The sequence below is a fragment of the Uranotaenia lowii genome, chromosome 3, assembly GCF_029784155.1.
Source record: "Uranotaenia lowii strain MFRU-FL chromosome 3, ASM2978415v1, whole genome shotgun sequence".
Taxonomy (NCBI): Eukaryota; Metazoa; Arthropoda; class Insecta; order Diptera; family Culicidae; genus Uranotaenia; species Uranotaenia lowii.
In genome coordinates, this window is record NC_073693.1 from 208,421,662 (window position 1) to 208,442,873 (window position 21,212).

Genomic DNA, 21,212 nt, shown 5'->3' on the forward strand with positions numbered 1-21,212 from the left:
CGGCTCCATCAAAGTTTTTTTTGCCGCATCTTAATCTTCGACCTTTAGTTTTTTGCCGATCAGCTTGCTGAAAAGTAAACAAATAATGTATTTTAGTTTACTAATTTATTCAACGTTCACACCAAAAACATCAAATCGAACTTACCATTCCGGAGATAACAATAACATTTAACATTGAAGGAAAACTATAATAACTATGAACTGGCGATTGCTTCGTACTGTTAGATGATGAAAAAAAACTAATGCTATGAATGAATGTGTTCATCATTTTTTCACAATGCCGTTTCTTCTATATTTCATAAGAACATCGTATGAAAATTGAAAGAATTTCATAAGACTCTTATGAAAAATTAGTTTGGACGCAAAAAAGTGGTTCATAAGATGTATCTTATGAAATTTATAATAAGATTTCCTCTGAGTGCACTTTTCTCCCCACTGTACGACGGTTGAAAATGTTGGCCACCCATGCTCTTAAATGAAATGAAATGAAAATTTGAAAAAATCAAAAACAGCGATTTGTTGGTTGTAATGAAACGATACTTTTCTGAAATTTTCATTAAACATATTAAAATTTTCCTATCGTCAGGTAAGATAACGATGGAAATGTTTTCGGCGTTTTCAGTCTTCATAAGATGTTAAAACGATAATTTATTTAGCCTTTTCCAAGGAATCTAGGAAACAAAGTACACATTTACATCATTTTCATAAAACTTGATCGCATAGAAGAGCAGATAAATGCGGTATAAAAAAACGAAAAGCGGATAAAGTGTAACGATTCATTTTGCTTATATTTTAAAAAGTGTTTGTTCAATGAAAAAACTTTTGATTTCAAATTGTAGCGAATTAAATTTTGACCTTAGAAGATATATTTTTTTCATATGACATGTAAAACTTACATACAATATACCAAAAAATTGTTTTGCAAACTTTGTAATGTCACGCTGGAATGGATCTATTATTTTCAGCGTCAAAATTCAGATGCTTCCGTTATCCTTTTTCGGAATCAAATATTCACTAGCAATTTTATTAAAATTTGCTAATAGGTAGTGTTTAGTGAAGTATGATAAGAGTTTGAACTTGATGCGAAACGTGTGTTATTAGTATTATCGAGTCCGTAACCAATTTTGTGAAACGGCACTTTAATTTATCACTATCCGGTTTGAAACTGGGTATTATTTAATTATTTATTTACATTGTATTCCGTCTCACGACATAACTGGGTAATTGTTAGTAATTAGCTTACGCACACAGGAAAAAAACTTTTTAAGTTATGATAAATGGTTTTGATGTTAAAAATATGTGAGTCTTCGTGTAGCCCTTTTCGATATTAAAATGTGTTCGCGAACTGTATGCATTACCAACTAATTATGAAGCACAGTGAAGCACGTACTCCTAGCATAACATGAAATGTCTCAGTACATTTTTAGTGCTTTAGAGTGAAGGTACCATGGAAGATCGATGGATAAAATATTTTGTGCTACTTAATGCATTAGTTTTGGGTAATAAACTTGATCTGTTTGCAAATTTGATCTGTGTTAAGAAAATTTCCATTTCAGACAAAGTCAACTCAGTTTCGTACCTCAATTCGTATGATAGTTACCAATACCAATGTGGTATGCCCGTAAGATGTGATTTGGACTTTAATTGTCCATCAGTGAGTAATTGGAAGGAGCTTGAGTTGAGTTCACAGCGGGAAGCAGAAAATTTATTCGATCTACAAACGGAAATGGCACGGAACGGAAGTTACCTTATCGGAGAAAGTGAGGTGGACCACGGGTTATATAGAACGGCTGCAATGGATAGCTTTGCGGAAAAGTGCATGAAGAATTCAATGACTACCGATATTTTTCTGACACATTTAGCTAAACAAAATAAATGTGCCGTTCGAAATCTGTTGGATGGAAAATGTCACGAAACAAAGAGGACACTCAGCTTAAAATCCTGTAATACTAAACGTGAATACAAGTGCGATGAAAATCACCCGTAAGTTTCATTAAACGCAGATTCTTATAATTGCAGAGCAATTTTTTTTATTAAGGAGTATAAGCTAATTTCAAGAAAAGACACTTTTAAGTTGTTACGATTGGTCATTTTCCGTATAATTTAAGATAATTTGTATTTTTCTTTCGAGCGTAGAGATGTGTAAACTAAAGCACTCCACTTTCTCAACCTGTTGCCCAGATCCCATGAAATTGGAGAATGTTCTGTGTTGATTTACATCGACTAGGTCTTTCCAGCATTGACTTTGAGACTGCTGCTTTCGGTGAGGTCGTCGAGTTTGCTCTGCATGCCTTATTGTTATTGGACGAGCAAAACAAAATCGTCAATCGTTAAGGTCGTTCAGTCGACAATTTTCGGTTCAGTCTTCAGTCAATCGATCCAGTCATTTTCAATAAATGTTCCTGATTGCACTTCGCAACTGAACGTACAGCGATCGGGATTTGTTATTGATTGCTACTGGACCTATCCGATCATCGTTCGTTCTATTCATCGCTAAAGTACAGATCACCTCGCATGATGCTTTCTGTCAAAACAGTGCAGTACCATCATCAAATTGGAAGCTCACCAAAGAGCGATGCATACGTCTAGGATCGGGAGTGAACGGTTCAGGCAGTGAGTGAGTAATACATACAGCCGATCATGTTGTTTGATTTTTAACATAGCCATTTGATTAATTTATTTTTTTTTTTTTTTAATTTATTTATTTTTGGGATTTTAACAATGGTGTCATTCACCCCTAGCGAACCATAATCTAATTTAAAGTAATTCTATGATTTTTGATTCCTTTAAAAAATCTATCATTTTGTCTTCAGCTTGTTTTTCATTTTTTAAACTAATGCAAGGATTAGGATCGATCTGATGTTTTTGTCTTAGAGTATCGTATTTTATACAATTGAACAGTAAATGTTTCATATCGTTTCTGGTCCCACAAGTACCACAGTTAGGTGATCCTCCCTTCACCATCAGGAATCCGTGTGTAGCAACCGAGTGGCAGATTCTAGCCCGGGTGAGGGCCCTGCGTTCTACTTGATCGTTCCGGTCATTCCACTTTTGAGTAGAATTTTTTATTTGTCTCAGGAAATTAGAATTGCCAAACCATTGAGTTTGCCATACTTGCTGTACAATAGAATTGATCCACAATTTTATGTCCTGTACTGGTACATCGATATCCAGCGGTGTTTTTTCTTTTCCTTCCGCAGCAAGGGTATCTGCTCGGCAGTTTCCTTCAATACCAACGTGTCCTGGGATCTACGCTAAAACTGCATTTTGTTTTTTGCATGCTTCTTCAATTTTTTGAATCCACGGGTGAGGCGACGTTCCTGATTCGATTGCTTGCAAGGCACTTGCAGAATCACTGCATATGAGAACCGATTTTCTGAATTTTTGCCCAATTTCAGTTAAAGCTGTTAGTATAGCATAGGATTCTGCTGAGAAAACTGTACAGTGAGGAGGAAGTGCATCATAAATTTCGGTTTTTAAGTCTGTCGCTGAGAATCCCACTTTGCTGTTCAAGTCTCGAGAACCATCGGTAAAAATGACGTGGAATCCTTTGTAACTAGATTTCAGATTTGCAAACAACTGTTTGGCAACTGTTGCCGCTTGTCCCACTTTGAAACCTCTCTTGACCGACCAGTCGATTCTTGGTGGGGAAGAGTTCCATTCTCGTGGACCAAAACGGACTACTTTGGCTGCAGGAGGTAAACTGTTATTGGTTTCCTCACTGAACTGTTCTTTGGTGCGACCAAAGAAAGAGGAGGTTCCAATACCCGATTGCGTTTTTCATTTTGAAGAAGTTTTGATTGCAAGTTTACAGATTTTACGGCTAGCGTTTTTATCAGAAATTGTTCCCACGGTAGAACTCCCGCTTCTGAGTAGATAGAATCGATAGGGCTAGTTGCAAATGCACCGCTGGCTATTCTAACACCCGCTGTGTATTGTGTTTTCAGGCTTTTGTGGATCTGGTTCAGGTGGAGATTAGTCGTCACTATACCATGGAGCATTCGAGAAATTGTAGTACTTGTGAAAAAATTAAGTAATACTCGCCTATCTGCACTTGTTCTCCGGTTGCTGAAAACCTTCAGCAGGTTGTTGCTAGAGTTGGCGGAATTTCGAAGATTCGCTAGGTGTTTTCCAGGACTTAACCGACGCGTGAATGTTACGCCGAGTATTTGGATTGTTTTCACTTCAGGAACGATGTTATTTGTTATCAGTAGAGGTGGAACATTTCGATGTCTTATTTTGCGACAGACGTGGAGTAGTTCTGATTTGTTCGGTGATATTTTGAATCCCGATGCCGTTGCCTTTTCGGTTACAGATGTAACCGCGATCTGTAGTTGTTTGCGGACTGTTTTAGAGTTACGACCAGAAGCAATAAGTATGAAATCATCTGCGTACCCAAAATAGCGTATGCCCCGAGGTATACTTTCGTACAGTGGTTCCATAGATATCAGGAACAAAGTGACTGAGAGTACAGAGCCCTGCGGCACTCCATTATCCTTGGGCTTGAAAGTTGGCCACCTACTGCTACTCTGAAGGTTCTGTTTTTAAAGAAGTCAGCAATGAATCTCACCATACGGCCACCTATTTTCCATCTGTATAGGGTATCGAGAATCGGGCCCCGCTGCACCGTGTCGTACGCCTTGGACAGGTCGAGAGTAGCAACGTCACTATGTAGACCATCTCCGAACGGTTCTCGGATCGCTTCTTCAAATTGAATTAAGTGGGTATCTACACCTCGTCCTCTGCGAAATCCAAACTGCTGAGTTGACAAAAGTTTCCGTTTTTCTAGGACCTCGATGAGTCTTCGATTCACCATCCGTTCCATTACCTTCCCTACGCAGCTTAGTAATGAGATGGGTCTCTGGTTACCCAGTACTTCTGAGGGTTTTCCCGCTTTCGGAATTGCGATAGTTATAGCCTGCTTCCAGATGTCAGGGATGCGATCTATCGTCCAAATTTCATTAATTGCGTCAAGCAGTTGTAATTTAGTTGCATACGGTAACTTCCTTATCATGTTTGGAGTAATATCGTCCGGGCCTGTCGATTTTCCTCGGCCGCGATCGATAGCCCACATCAGTTCTGGTAAAGAAAACTTTTCGTCCAGTGACTCGTCAGTAGGAATCTGGTTATTGATTTTTTGGGGAATTTGTGGTCCACTTGATACTTGTTGGAAGAAGTCAGCTAGTACGTTGGCAACATCGAGCGGTTCATTGACGTAGCCTGTCGGCATTTTCAAAGTGATCGGCTTGTGCATTCGTTTGCCTGCAAACGCGTTGTATTGCCTCCAAATAAACGGGATCGGAGCTTGTGTGTTGATGGAGTTCAGAAAATTTACCCACGAATCTCTTTTTGCTTGGATGACAGCCAGACGCGCCTTCGCTCGTGCAGTTTTAAAGTCGCTGAGCGCTTTGTTACGACGAGGATGTGCCGGGGGCAATTTGCGTAATTTGCGTAAAGCTGTTCGTCTGGTTTTTATTACTGCAGCAATCTCTTCACTCCACCATGGTACCGCCTTCCTATTCGTTTGACCGTTAGTTTTTGGTATGGACTGTGCGGCAGCATGATTGATGGCTCGCGTTATTTCGGTTATGTTCGGAGATGAGTTTCTTGAAAAGGAGGTTTCCATGAGGCGTTCGTACAACGTCCAATTAGCTCGATCTTCTAACCAGCGGGGTTTTGTTTTATATGGTGTAGTGCTGTTGAATGTGGATATCACTGCAGGAAAGTGGTCGCTGCTATAGCAATCATTCTCTACTTGCCAATGCAAATCTTTTGCGATTTCTATCGACACCAAAGCTAGGTCGATTGCCGATGTGTGTCCAGATGCAGAGAGAAATGTTTGTTGTGTGTTGTTAAGAATGATGAGGTTGTGTGACGCCACAGTTTCTTCTACAGCAAATCCAGCAGGGTTGTGGTTATTGTTACCCCATAGAGGGCTGTGAGAATTAAAATCTCCTACCAAGATCAGTGGTTTTGGAAGGCTGTGTATAAGAGAATCGAGTTCTGTTGACACATTGTTTTGGTTCTCTCCTGGACGAATGTAGATGGAAGCGATGGTGACCTTCATGGGGACATGGATAGTGACAGCTACGGTGGGGTATCTGCATTGAGTGGGAACGCTAGAGTATGGAATATCCTCTCTGATTCCCAGGCCAGCGCTGTTTATGTGTGGGTAGTCTCCGTAATGTGCTGTCCAATTGTACTTTTTATGCAGGTGAGCTAGGTCTGAGGTTCTTAAATCTTGGAGAGCGACAGCTACTGGATCGATGTCGCTTAGTAGTAGTTGAAGATCCGTTTGTTTTGCCCATGCTCCACAGATGTTCCATTGTAGTACTAGAGCTGATGGTCTGGTAGACAGATGTGATCCGGCAGAAGAGAGGCTCGAGAGATCACTCGTGTTTATTGTGGTGTTCAACGATAAATTATCGGGTATATGGAATGGGTGATACATTTGGGTATTTGAGTTGGTTGGTGGTCGATTGCTTATTGTCGTGGTATTCATATCATTTGTTGTGGCCATGGTACAGTTGATTTGTGTTGTCAGTTGGTCTGCCCTAGTGTTCTCCACCATCATCAGAGAACAGAGGTTGAGAGGTGTCCATAGTAGAGCGAATTTCATATAACTGCTCTTCTACTTCGTCTGAGCCGGCCGATGGAGACAAGAATGTAAGTTCGGAGTTGCCTATTGTGAAAACATTTCCTCTCCTTGACGTCGATGGTGTTAATCTTTTAAGTGGAGTTGTTTGCAAAGATATCCTGCTCTTGCGTTTTGGCGTTTTATTTTTGAAAGTTTTACGTGTTGTACGGCTTTCAGTGCTAGGTGTGGGTGAGATTGGAGAGCGTCTCTCAAGGCTTGCTAGTTTGAGTTTCATTGCCTCAAATTCTGCACTTAGAGTCTGGAAATGCTGTAGTTGTTCCTTAAGCTGTTGGTTTTCAGTCCTTAAGCGAAGAATTTCGTCGTTGCTACGGATATCTTCAAGCCGCTGTTGTAGTTTGCTGACGTTAGCGTAGGTGGATGGTCTGTTTTCGGCTGAAACCATTCTTCGCGCTTCTCCTAGAGATACCAGATTTTCAGCTGCTACTTTGCAAACACGATTCTCAAATTCGTAAATCGGACATTTTTTGCTGTTGGCAGGATGATTGCCTTTGCAATTCAAACAGTATGTAGGCAAGCGGCATTCTTCTTCTTCATGTATGTTGGAGCAATTCTGGCACAATTGGGGCTTTTCACATCTGTGTTTGGTGTGACCATACGTGTAGCATCGATAGCACAACATGGGTTGGTCATAGTATGTGCGTGTTTTAACTCTAAGTAACCCGAAATATAAAAACTCGGGAATTAATGTGCCAGAGAGAGTCAGCACGAGTGTAGCAGTGTTGACTTTCTTTCCTGAGACGTTTCTTTGTATACGTCTCACGTTGATTATACCTTGTGGTCCAAGCTCCTCGCTCAATTCTTTTTCATCGATGTCGATTACGTCGTGGCATGTAACGACACATCTGCTAAAGTTAAGGCGATGGTAGGAAACGGTTACTTCAGTACCGTCGAACAGTTTTTTCATCGCAAGAAGTTTTTCAGCTTGCTTTGGGTCACGAACTTTGATTAAGTAACTTGTTCCATTATTAATGGATCTTGCATCTTCGACCTTGCCGATGAGTTGCTGGACAGATTTCCCTATTATAAATGGGTTCTTGGGAAGTTCTTGATCCTTAGACGCAGTAAGCATTAAAACGATTAATTGACCTTTCTGTTGATTCGTATCCATCCATTCCGGTAGTAATGGACCGGCAGAGCTGGTTTGTCGGTTCGAATGTGCAGTTGAATTTCTTGTTAGTTCGCTTGTTTGACTGGCTATGTCTGGAGGAACCGTGGGAGGCTCAATAGACGCCATTGTCACATTAGTTGTTTTACCCTAACGCTAGCCCTAAGCGTTTACTGGACACTGCGAAGACAACTAAAAGGTACCACAGTGCCAGGTGTCCTTTGCCCTAGAGCGATGACAATTGACCGAAGGACACGAAGGTACCAATCAATGTCGATAAATCGAAGAAGAAAATGATTTGAGAATCGGTTTTTACGTCTGCGTTTCAGATGCGATGTGGCTGCTCAATTGTTAGACAAAAGAGAGGCTCTGAATTTGACCTTGAGCAAAGTCCCGCCAAATCTGAACAGTTTATCTCGAAAGCAATTCAGTAGTAAAATTACTATTTTCACTCTTCAGAGGCCCGAATCTTATCAGATTTTGCAGGAAAAGACGCTACCAACGATTTTGCGCGCGACGTTAACCGTAATTAAACGGAATTACTCGGAAAATTATGCCGAAAAAACGAAAAATAGTCCAAGTGGTAGAATGTAGTGTGTCTACTTTGACTACTCGATTAGAACTGGATTAATTTATTTGATTTTACAGCGTTTTTTTACATCAGTAAGAATAAAATCCGATTGTAGTTGTGTTTGTAAGGGAAAGATGGTCACCTCCGTTGTGTTTTCAATTTCAAATAAGCCAGGCGGATACTGAGTGAGTGACATTCAAAATGGATCAGTTTGTATCTCACTCATCTCCAATATGCGATGTTTGCAAAAACCGATGATTCTGAATGATGCGATTCGGTTGGCATTGTTGAGTGGAACGCTGATCGAGATTGCGGGCGAAGCAGTTGCGAGAGGCGCTTCTCTATTATACTATCAGAATGTTTCAAATAAGAAACCTGAGTGTTTGTTTTGATTGATTTTCAGAACACTGGATCCAGTGAAGGAATATCTCATCCAGTTCGCTGTGAAAGAGTAGCAGTGATAAGATACATGTCTCACTCCAGCAGTTACCGGGATTGGATGAGAAAAGACAACGTCGTTGCCAGCGAGTCACCCAGATGATTTCATGGTCAGTCAGTCGAATGCGTTTTCACATTCAACGAACACCAGCAGAACAGTTCAGTTCAGAGTCCAAGTTGACGCCCTTAATGCGACTTGCTGTTGGCGCTCCGAGCTACGGGTTCTATTGGCCATCGCTATTCGTGACTCGGAAAAGTTGTTAGAAGTGCTAAGTCCATCGTTTGAGCTGATCGATCGGTCAATAACTGACCTGCTCGGTCTTTTAGTGGCATTCTAGTATTAGTCCCTGCATCACAAAGGCGGCGAGAAATGTCATAAAGTAATCGAATATCTCCAAAAACGGCTCCCTCTTTGACTAGGGAGTTTTTCCAGGATCTCAAGCTCGTCTAATTGCCTTTTCCAGCACCGCACATCGTAAGGCTGCTTGGCTGACCCGACACATGCCTGCTCGATTCCAACCTTCGCCTTTCTCCGATCATCGACCAACCTCCAGCTTGCATCCGACATCCATTCACTTCTTCTTCCACGAACTTTACCGATAGTAGCTTGGCTCGTCGGGATAAAGGCATTTTTGATTCCATACCGCTGTTTTTCGACTGTTTCGTCTTTCGGCAGTTCCGAAACTCAAAATTCTTGGTTTAAACCTATGCCATTTACACCTCTGGATTCGTTAAACGTCGGACGTGGATCGTCGTATCGCCATCTAATTTTCTCCTCTCGCCGTTGAACACGCGCTACTCTCAGTCGTATCTAACAATAGACGAGATGATGCAGTGGGGCTCATTCTGCGACGCGAGTGACGTGACTCATGAACTTTCACTTCTTCGTCCTGACTCCAGAAAATACTTCTGAAAAGATATTTGTGTATCGATGAGCTTTGAAGACCAATAACAGCTCATCTGAACGAAAAGGCTAGAGAGGCTGTTTAAGCCAGCAAAACGATATGAAATTTCGTAAGTCACGTCACTCGCGTCGCAGAATAATCTGCGCTTCGTTTGTTGCGGACATCAAGAAGGCTCCTTCTTCATTTTCAGCTGATGCAGATGTAGTCAATTTGATTATCTGTTCGATCATCTCGGGATAACCGATTAACCTTATGTGCTGGTCGATGGGGAAGAGCGATCCACCAATCATTATGTTGTTGTTGCCACAAAATTCTACAAACAGTTCTCCGTTTTCGCTCATCTGTCCTAGACCATGCCACCCCATGATGGGCCATGATGGGCTTATCAGAGCCAATCTTTGCGTTGAAGTCGCCTTAGTGAAGAGTTTTTTTTTCTTATTTGTGACTAAGGGCTGTCACAAAATATACTGTTCTCTAACCTATTGCGTGTTTGACGTGGTAAATGGTTAATACAATGAACTTTAGTATCAACACCAGTTGAAGCGACAATGTCACACAAGATACTATTCCTTTTTTAAAAACTGGTTTTAAATTGACATCTTTACAGATATCGCAGCTACGATGGACTGTGCAACAACGTTTTGCATCCAACCTGGGGTAGCGCAAGCAGTCCAATGCTGCTAGAAATGGGAACCTGTTACGATGATTATGTAGCTGAACCGAGGCGCAGCACTTCCGGTCGTCCGTTGCCCAATACTCGCAAGGTTATGGCCGATATACAGCTGGCAGTAAATCGCGACCCAACGCTACATGTTGTACCGGGATCTTTCAACACGTTTGGATTGTTTTTTGGGGAATTTTCGGCTCTCGATATGCTCGGAAAGTCTGAGAAACGGATTCGTAGTGAGACACAGGGATTTCGGGGGTGCAATCCAGATAGAAGTGCAAAGAGTCAATTTGCCTCGCCTTACGTTCAGCCCATGGAGGTGTCTGCTGATGACCGTTACTACGGTCAGAGGAATGTGCGATGTCTAAATTTCAGTCCATTGGAAAACTTCAACGATCGATGCCAATTGAAATACACAACGAAGAGAAACTCTTTTTCGACATATCTGGATTTGTCCCAGATCTATGGAATTGGGGAGTACGAAAGTGATGGTAAACTGAAAACTGGCACGTGTGAAGCTGCAGCGTATACAGAAAATTTCGGTACCATTTCGGCACAATTCCTCAGTATAACAGGACTGTTTACAAAATTTCACAACTACTGCGTTGATCAGGTGAGTTCTTGTGGTACCGACAATATTGGCGAAGACGTGCGAGAAAAGTGTCGATCTGTTACCATTGGAATATATCAGCGGATCATATACGAGGAAGTCCTAGTAACGTTGTTCGGCTCCAAGTTCTATTCAGAATGTGACTTAGATTGCAATTATGATAAAAATCTTAGGTCAGCAATTGGCTCTTCATTTGTCTACGCACTTGGTAGATTTCAGCACATGTGGTTACCAGAAAATTTAACATATTTTTCGGAGTCTACGCCAACGTACAATTTCTTCCAAAATCGGGAGAGCTTTGATTGTTCTGGTACTCTGGAAGGAATGCTTGTTGATACTGTGAGACCCTGGGGAATATCGGACATTGTATGTTTTAACTTTTATTCTACATATAACAAATCTTGTTTAGAAATGTGTTTATCGTGCCTATTTTAGATGATGCATAGTTTTCTCTCAACGGATGGAGAAAATGGTATCTGTCTAATGTGTGTGGATCTAGAGCGTGGCCGTAGTGCTGGATTGTGTCCCTTACTGTCTTTCCTGCACTACCAAAACAAAATAACGGGGAGAAAAAACGTTCCCAAGTGCTATAACAACTTTGAAGATTTGGATGATATGTTCAATCAAGAGGTAATTAAAATAAATTTAAACAAAGTTTTCTGTACTCCTAACATATTGTTTTCAGCTCATCGATACTTTAAAAAAACACTACGAATCGCCGATGGACTTAGATCTTCTGTTTGCAATTTTCGAGAAGAATAAACCGCAAGGATCTCTGCTACCAAAAACGGTGGCAATATCAACTTGCCAGACGTTCAAGCGTTTGAAGTGTAGTGATAGGTTTTTCTATAGATGGAACCCGTTTCACTCTTCAGGTATCACTTACTTACTACATGTAGGTGTCTAATTCTTAAACTTCCATTTTTTTATAGCAATCCAGGAGTTGATAACCATAGTAGACATGTCAATATTGGTGGCTTTATTTGGTAATGTGGAAAAAGTTCCAGTCAATCCATTCACTACGCGATCCCGAATGATTTCGGCGTCCGTGTTGCGTTCGTATCTTGAAAACCATCAAAATCTTTTCTGTGAACTGTAACCAGCTTTGTAACAACGATTCCGATGGATAAAGATGAATTTTATCATCAAATGATAATCTTACCTTGATCCATAAATATATTTCTACAATTGTGTGAAGAAGTCGAAAAAATAAAATTTCGTTTCTTTTGTTTGAACTTAAATTGATTCTTCCAGGTCAAATTTGCGGATGGTTAGGGTAGCAAGATTTTCTGGCGCAATTCCATCCATGGCTTGATTAGCATTAGAACAACATTTTCGCAGCGGAAAACCTCCTCTCGATTTTAACTCATCCATTTCTTTGCGCAGCTGTGTGGCCTGTAACAGTCGTAACTCAAATTTTGATATGAGTTCTTCTTTTTCAAAGCTCCACACGATTCATTGGAAAGCTCGGTCTTCCAGGTGGACATCAATCTGCCCATTTATTTATTTATTTATTTACATAGTTTTTCGTCTCACGACATAACTTGACGAACATAATTCCTAAAATTCACTCGGTCCATGGCAACCGTTCTCCAATTTCTCGGACACCCCACGTTTGCCAGATCACGCTCCACTTGGTCTAACCATCTCGCTCGTTGCGCCCCCGCTCGTCTTGTTTCTACTGGATTCGTAGCAAACACCTGTTTTATTGTTGTTTATTGTTCAAAAAATCAACGGATCACATGTTGATCCTAATGACTAAGGCTATGATCATTTAGTATCCGGGCAGTTACAAACGTGTGTATTTTAAAAACTATTCATTTAATCGAAAAACTTTCTATGGAGGAAATAAAGGTGTTAATATGAGATTTAATCTAAAAATATAAAAAAAAGTTGTTTATTTATGATTTCAAGAAATACTCTTACTTTTTCATAAAATCTCTTTTTTTCTTTGCACACTTTTTTCAGTCATGTATTGATCTATTATTTTTACCACAGAAGCAAAACCTTTGCAAAATCATGATATTTTACACAAACTCACCTGGAAAAAGCAATTGGAATCTGGTTGGAACCTTTTCATGAGTAGACATCTCAAAGAATTTGATCTCTTAAATCCGGTTTTAAGATTAATTTCTTCGTCCATCAGGACACATCTGTCGCATTGCTTAAAAACCGATTGCACATATTGCAATCTAAGGAACTGTTTACTATTAGTTATTTACTTGGTGTCTACTAGTCAGACAACACTTTTTGACTGACGGAAATGGATTAATTGCATTATTTAAGGGGTCTGCATTCAGTTATCCCCACTAACCATAGACTTTTTACCAAATTTAAGATCAAGGGTTCCATTCCGATGCTTGATTTGAACTTCGTGTGGATTCTAGAGTGGCTCCTTATACTTCTTAACCATTCGGTCCAAAAAAGAATCAGAAAAAAAATCTACAGGTTATGAGTTTTCAAGTCGACAATGAAGAATTTTCGAGGCGCAAAATGCGCAAAAGGCGCAAATTTGTGCAAAATTATTTTTATCATGTCTTTTTGCATCGTAAATATCTCAAACACACATTAACTTAAAAATCTGGCAAAAATAGGCAAGATAGTCCTTTTCATAACCAACACAACGCTGCTAAAGTTTTGCATATCCAAGCTCTAATAACGTTGCTATCACCGAAATAAAGTGCCCGGATACTAAATGATCATAGCCTTACACTATAACCACAGACAAACAGACGGGACACTCTTTTTTCATTCTTCGCAAAGCCATAAATGGTAGCCAATGTCGACACCAGATTGCGCCACTCCAATTCTTTGAAAAATTGATTTTTATCATCGTAGTAGCTGACTGTGTTTGTTTATCATTGCGTGACAACCAGAAACTGTATCCAAAATAAAATTCATCAAAAAGTGTTCGAGCAAAACTTACTTCTACAAAAAATATCCTGGCTTTTAAATGTAAGTAGATTTAAATATTTTCATGTTTCTTTTTACTTAAATTTAACGTTTTTGATTCAGTTGTGACATGGATTCATAGTTACGTGCTCTGCGGTCCCCTCATCAAAGAAAAAATGAAACAATAGTCTTACATGCCGAGGGCTGTTGAATGCGTTACAACTCTGCTAGGAGCACCTTTTTGCAGTCGAAATGCTGTGTTGATTGGCCGAAATGCATCTGCAGTGTTAAGAAAATACGACGAGGATTTTATTTGATGATTTTGGATACTTCCAAAATCTACCTCTAAGCAGTCTAAAACAAAGAAAACTCTTCAGGTGTTTGCTTATGAGTGAAATAATATTTAAACATATCAAGGATCAAACAAGGGGTTTTAATTGATTTGCCATCAGTCTGAAAAGTTCAAGCTAAGAAGGATTGTATGTAGTAAATTTATTTTTTCCGACTTTGGATAATACATTAAAATACATTATTTAAAAACTTATTTTATTTGTTGAGAATCGAAATGAACTGCACTGCAACCAATGCATTGGCCAGAATTTGCCGAGGTCGAAAATTGTTGAAATTGTTTGTCGAAATCTCTCCGAAAATGTATCCTCTTGAAAAAGGAGCGAAACAACAAGTTTTGTTGGGTTTGCCGGATGTCGAAACGGTAATGCTGATGGAATCATACCGGAAAACATTTGTAGAGTTATCTGCAGCTGTAAAATAAAATTATGCATTAAGATGATCTCACTGTGAACATAAGAACTTCTGAATAAATCTTTATTTTTTTTCCGAAAGCTTAAGTCGAATGGTGTTATTTTGTTATTTTTCTTGTTGCCATTAATTACACATTCTGTTATACGTACTGAACTTCGCCGCCTTCAGATCCGATCCAGCTTCAACTTTAAAAACGAATAACAGAACTGAATCTAATATTTTCTTTGTTTACATTTTTTTGGAACATCAAAATGTCAAAGGCTACGTAGATCATTTGATAAAACGTAAAAGTGTTTGGTAGGCAATGTCGCCGCTAGATGGCAATGTAATCACTTTGCGAAAAATCAACCGTTTTTTCTTCTAAGTGTCCTGTCTGTTTGTCTGTGCTATAACTAACAAATTAAGTTTAATATCAACATAAAACTACACAATACAATACACAATACATTCTACAATTAGAATTGTTCTTCAGAATACGTTCCTTGAGACGGAAAACCGATTAAAGGTTTTTATAATGCCGATGAAAGCGCTGTTAGCCCCGTAATTGTTCAGGTTCTGGTTTCGTAATCCTCGTGGTCGTACGCTTAAAGGTATGGTCTCCAACAGTTCGGGGCAGTCGTTTCTAGATGTTAGAATGTCCGCTACAACTAGAGCACGTGTAGCATTACGGCGTACTTGAAGCGTATCTAAGCCTATGAGGCGGCAGCGGTTTTCATAGCTTGGTAAACGAAACGGATCTTGCCAGTTTAGGTGTCGTAGAGCGTACCGCAAGAAACGCCGCTGGATAGCCTTGATTCTTTCAGCTCCATTCTGGTAGAAAGGGCAGCTAAAGCGTACTCAAGAATAGAACGAACTATGAAACAATAAAGACTTTTCAGGCAGTACACGTCTTTGAAATCTTTGGTCATACGAAACAAGAATCCAAGGCTTCGAGAAGCTTTGTCGACAACATAGTTCGTGTGAGTCTTGAACTTCAGCCGTCGGTCGAGAATAACGCCCAAATCGTTAATATGGTCCACCCGGATGACGGTTTGGTCTCCTAGGATGTAATCTGCATGAAGAGGATGTCGCTTACGGGTAAACGATATTACCGAGCATTTACTGCGGTTCAAGGGAAAGCAATTGATATCGCACCAGTGAGTAAAAGCGGTGAATTGCTGTTGCAGGAAGTTGATGTCGTCTTGCCCGTTTATGGTGTGAAAAAGTTTCAGGTCATCGGCATATGCGAGCTTTGTGCCACCGAGAAGCAAGAGTACATCATTAAAATAGATCACGAAAATGATCGGTCTCAAATGACTTCTTTCAGGCACTCCTGAAGAGGCAACGAACTGCCTAGAAAAGAATTCACCAGTACGAACGGATAACGTTCGTCCCATTAAGTAACTCCGGAACCAATCCAGTATGGAACCACAGAAGCCTAAACGTTCGAGCTTTGCGATTGCAATATCGTGGTTCACCTTATCGAACGCAGCAGAGATCTGTGTAAATGGCGTCTGTTTGAGTTTTCTTGGCAATGCTGTCCTGCACGAACGATGTAAAACTCAGTAGGTTTGTAGTCGTGGCTCGTTTAGGCATGAACCCCTGCTGATCGTTGGAGAAGTGATGCTTGCAAATTGAGAAAATTGGATCCAAAACAACCAGTTCAAACAGTTTGGCGATCGCGTATAAAGCGGAGATTCCGCGGTAGTTGTTCACATCTCTCTTATCTCCCTCTTTATGGACAGGAAACATGTGAGCTTCTTTCCACAATGAGGGAAAGATTTCGCAGTCCAGCGATGATTGAAAGATGTGTCTTATAGGTGTCAGCAGAGATGGCATAAAACGATGATTTTTTTTAGCTTAGCTGTCGCTTTTAGTATGGCTGCATCGTCGACCAGAATACCTTTAAAAGATGACCCTAGGGGTGATACATTTCCAACAGCCCTGGCCACCCGAGTAGCAGGAACCATGGTGTTACATTCATTTTCCAATGAATGCGAAGGTGATCATGTATTTCATGGTGAAAAGTACATCCTAGCTTTTAGTACAAAAATTTACACATCTCCAATTTTTCGTGTAGGATTTTGACAGCCGCAGCAATTTTCTTTTGTTAAAAAAAATCGGTCAGCATCAACATTTTCCGATACTTTTTCAGAAATTTAATCATCTACAGTGCTCGGATATGATCAAAACGGTGAGTTGTAATGATGTTTGGGAGAAAACGTCATTTTTATAATGTTTTTTTTTATCAATTCCAGCGACATGATCCCTTCCACAAGGCTGTGAAGAGGGAAAGAATCGTTTATCCAGAATCCCGTAATGCGAACTGCAGAACATTCCAGCTGGTGGTCGTCGGAAAGATTGCAGCATTCTGGTATTTTGTGAAGTGGTTTTAAGTGTTTTTATTTCAAAAATTATAAATGTGCCTGGTTTAATAATAAATATGCAAACGAAAACTAAACACGACAATTTTATTATAAGATCTCGAAATAACATTGAATTTTATCGTAATTAAAACTATGAGAATTCATTGAAAAAACAATGAATTTTACAGTTTCTTTGAGGAAAACTGGAAGCTGTAATAACCATAAACTTTATAGTTTTCTATTATGAAATGTATGAAAAAAAGTTGATTTTTTCATGGTTAAGTTGCTTAACAACCCCCTTTTTTCATGGTGAATTTGGTCTAAACTATAAATTTCACTGTCGAAAACTATGAATTTGACAGTGCATTCATCGTTTCTTGTTCCATGATATTCATAATGTCAACCATAAAATCCATGGTAATGTGAAAATGAAATTCATGGTATTTTCACAATGTTTTTCTATTCGGGCAGTTGCTCCATGAAATTTCCCCAGTTATGAAAATACTAGAAAATTTCACGGCAAAAAGTTCACAAATTTCTGGATCAGAATTTGCTGTGTCGTTGTCAAGGAACATGTAAGAAGGAAGCTCTGGTTCTTTCCGTTGATTTTTTAAGTTCTTCCAAAAAGATTTCGGACAGGCCTTGAAATTCCTTTGTAACCGGTTTAGATAATTTAAGTAGCTTCGCTTACTGACTTTTTTTTTATAAGCAGAGTTTAGTTTGCGGTATTCTCCCTTAGTGTAAGGGGATTTGTGCTTGTTGTGATTTCGGAGTGCACGTTTCTTGGCCGTCTTCAGTCGGCGCAGTTCTTTAGTGACCCAGGGAGCCCATAGATTTGTAGCCACCCTACGTTTCGGAACATGGCGATCAATCATGAAGTTGAGAATGTTCGAAAATGTCTCAGCAGCTACGTTTGGATCAGAAGGATCGAGCTCAACTTCCCATTCGACGGACTCAAGAACGAGAGATTTAGCTTCAAAATACACGTTCTTGAAATCTTGATAGAAGAATGCCGTTCTCTTCATGGGAGCAAATATCCTTGCGGCATCGAGAGAGACCACTTAGGCTGGGTGATGTGGAATAGCTTTGACAAGGGGAGCAGGTGCTAAGTCAATCGTCGATATCCTGAAACCTTCGTTCACGAAACAGAGGTCGAGCATACGTCCGTTTTCATTCTCGATATTATTTATCTGACGTAAAGTCGCTGTACTAAGGGCGTCTAAGTACATATACGCTAGAAGATGCCGAGAACGAAGAACGCATAGGATCTGGAAACAGAAACACACTTCAAGAGGAGCGCAATTTTGCCGGGCATGTTGAAGTCGTCAATAACGAGTATGTCATCCGCCGGAGAACAAAAAGAGCTGATTTTAGATAGGCAACGCGAAAAGGACTCTGCTAAAACCAGGTCGCCTGAACCTGTTTCCTGAGTTTCCGATTACCGAGATCAATGCGGGTCCAAAGAAGCTCCAGATCGTCCCAGGAAACGTCTTCAAGCAAAGCCGGGAGTTTAGATCTAACGGCAAGTAACACTCCACCACCAGTAGATTTTTTGCTGTTGAGGGGGCTACGGTCGCAACGAAACACTGTATAATCTGGGCCAACAATCTGACTGGAGAGGGTAGGGTCATTAAGCCATGTTTCGGTAAAGGCAATGATATCGTAGCAGGGGCACGATGTACCTAGCAGATAATCGATCACGTAGGAATTAACACCACCCGTGTTCTGGTAGAAAATGCTGATAGAGTTGTCCAATTCAGATGCAGTACTGGAACGAAGATCGCTGGGAAGGCAGATTTAATCACGCGGATGTCTATAATATCATATTTGCCTGATAGCCCAAGCTGGAGAACTCCTTCGCCACAGACGAACTCAGGGTCGGGACGACTGTTGACGCTGGCTGGAAACAGCGCGACTGAGTCGAAGGGCTCCGGGGTCTCCGTGGTTCCTAGTTCGTTGTGTCTCAGAGCTTGAGGCCCAGTAGAGAACGCCGGATTTCCGAGGTCAGGAGTATATGGCTGGGTGCATCTGTCGGAAAGCGGAAACTAACTACGCGAAGAAGATGTTCTTGTCGTAACAGGGTACTTGCCTGTAGGTGTGATCTGGAGAACCCCATCGCCTCCAACGAACTCAGGGCCAGGACGACTGATGATGCAGGCAGGAAGCAGCGCGACTGAGTTGAAGGGCTCAGGGGTCTCTCAAAGGCTCAAAACTGTGCGTCCTGGTGTCGAAACCCGAGAAGCAATTGAAGCACTTGTAGACGAGATGTGTTGGTGGACTTCGTAGAATCTGCGATTAGGTGAAAATTCATCACACAACGAGAATGTTCTGGGGGAAAATGAATGCTTGCCTGGATGAGTAGGCTGGAGGACCTCATCGCCGCATTCGAGCTCAGGGCTGGACGGCTGAAGACGCTGGCTGGAAACAGCGGTACTGAGTCGAGAGGCTTTGAGGCCTCCCAAGTGCCAAGTTCGTTGCGTCCCAGTGGAGAACACCCAGAAGCGTTGGCTGATCCTCCCACAGCAGGAAAACGGTCAAGAGATAAACAGCAGAGAGCTAGGGTCTCGTCGTCATTGTCAGTTGGAATGAGAACCATGTGATTCCCACCAACCTTCAAACCTCTAAGAGGGTCTTTTGCAGGACAGTCGTCCGGCATTCTCGCAAAATGTCCCGCCAGCTTTCACCACCTTCTGGATACTGGGTTCGCCGTAGAGTCGCGTGAGCTCGTGGTTCGTCCTTCGCCGCCACACACCGTTCTGCTGTACGCCGCCAAAGATGGTTCTTAACACTCGTCGCTCGAATACTTCGATTGTACGCAGGTCCTCCTTGAGCAATATCCATGTCTCGTACCCGTAGAGAACAACCGGTCTAATGAGCGTCATATACAGGTTACACTTCGTGCGAGTGCTAAGTCTTCTTGACCGTAGTTGCTTGTGGAGTCCATTGAAAGCACGACTTTCGCTGATAATTCGCCGCCGGGCCTCACGGCTGGTGTCATTGTCTGCGGTCACCAGTGAGCCGAGATAGACAAAGTATTCGACTATCTCCAGCTCGTCGCCGTCGATCGTGACCTTGTTATTGCTGGACAAATGGGTTCGGTCGGTCTCTGATCCGCAGGCCAGCATGTACTTCGTCTTGGACGTATTAATCATCAACCCAATCCTTCCTGCTTCACGTTTCAGTTTGCGGTAGATCTCCTCCACCGGTTTGCGAACGTATCAATGTCATCGGCAAAGCAGATAAGTTGACTGGATTTGTTGAAAATCGTGCCCCGCGTTTCGCCCACCGCTCGTCTAATAACACCTTCTAGCGCCACGTTGAACATCATGCAGGATAGACCATCACCTGGTCGAAGCCCCCTGCGCGATTCGAATGAACTCGACAATTCACCCGAAACCACACACAGCACTGCGTTCTATCCATCGTCGCCTTGATCGGTCTGATCAGCTTCCCGGAAAAGCCGTTCTCGTCCATGATTTTCCATAGCTCGTTACGTTCGATCGTGTCGTGTGCCCGTGCCGTGTCAATCGGCCCATACCTCTTCTTAATATCAGCGAGATATTGTGTCTTCGAAATCCGAATAAGTAGGCAAATGAGCTCTTCTTGGAGCACAGGTCCAACCGAGAGCGTATCGTTTAGAGAGACAACCCTGTGTTTGTCTTAGCCGAAGCATCGAATACGCAGCGAAGTTTTGTCGTCGTACTTGTTCTGTCATTACAGCGTGATTCGAAAGATAGAATCAATCAGATTATAATGTGCGCATGTAGAAATTTCTACGGAAATGTATGGTATTTAAGTTTGAGGTCAACATTCCGAAAAAGTTTTCTTTCAAGGCTCAAAAAACGATTTGTAGCATTTCCAAATGAATTGCCTAACGTTCTAGCAATTCCTTCCTTTTAAGGATATTTGAAAAGATACTCCCATTTTAAAAAGGTTAGGTTCCACCGATGAAGTGAAATTTCACGAGTATTCAAGTTTCCGTGATCCTGTTCACGGCACCAATTATGTATCGTCAGGAAATAGATCATGGTCACAAATCAAAGAACTTCACGGCACTTTGCATTTAGTACAATAAATATTTTTTATTTTCAGGAAACTTCAGACTACAATTTAATTCTGATTCATTAGACCAAGCCCACCGCAAGTTGCTATTTCGGTCGGTATTTTAGATGTTTTGATCGGTTCCGTTTTTATCTACTTATTTATTTTCGCACCCATTGTTGCGATCCAAGTTGGTATTTGTGTTTGTTTATTTTCTG

General features: G+C 41.1%; 2 protein-coding genes across 2 annotated transcripts; both read left to right on the forward strand.

Moving 5' to 3' along the window:
- Positions 1 to 1,447: 1,447 nt before the first annotated feature.
- LOC129753041 (uncharacterized) lies at positions 1,448 to 10,617 on the forward strand. The gene is made up of 4 exons (XM_055748835.1): positions 1,448 to 1,499; positions 1,557 to 1,983; positions 10,285 to 10,560; positions 10,614 to 10,617. Exons 1-4 carry the CDS (start codon positions 1,448 to 1,450, stop codon positions 10,615 to 10,617), a joined length of 759 nt encoding a protein of 252 aa, XP_055604810.1.
- LOC129750753 (heme peroxidase 2-like) lies at positions 10,609 to 12,074 on the forward strand. The gene is made up of 4 exons (XM_055745779.1): positions 10,609 to 11,320; positions 11,390 to 11,584; positions 11,640 to 11,829; positions 11,887 to 12,074. The coding sequence occupies exons 1-4, from the start codon at positions 10,658 to 10,660 to the stop codon at positions 12,051 to 12,053; spliced, it is 1,215 nt and encodes a 404-aa protein (XP_055601754.1). The 5' UTR covers positions 10,609 to 10,657; the 3' UTR covers positions 12,054 to 12,074.
- Positions 12,075 to 21,212: the final 9,138 nt, after the last annotated feature.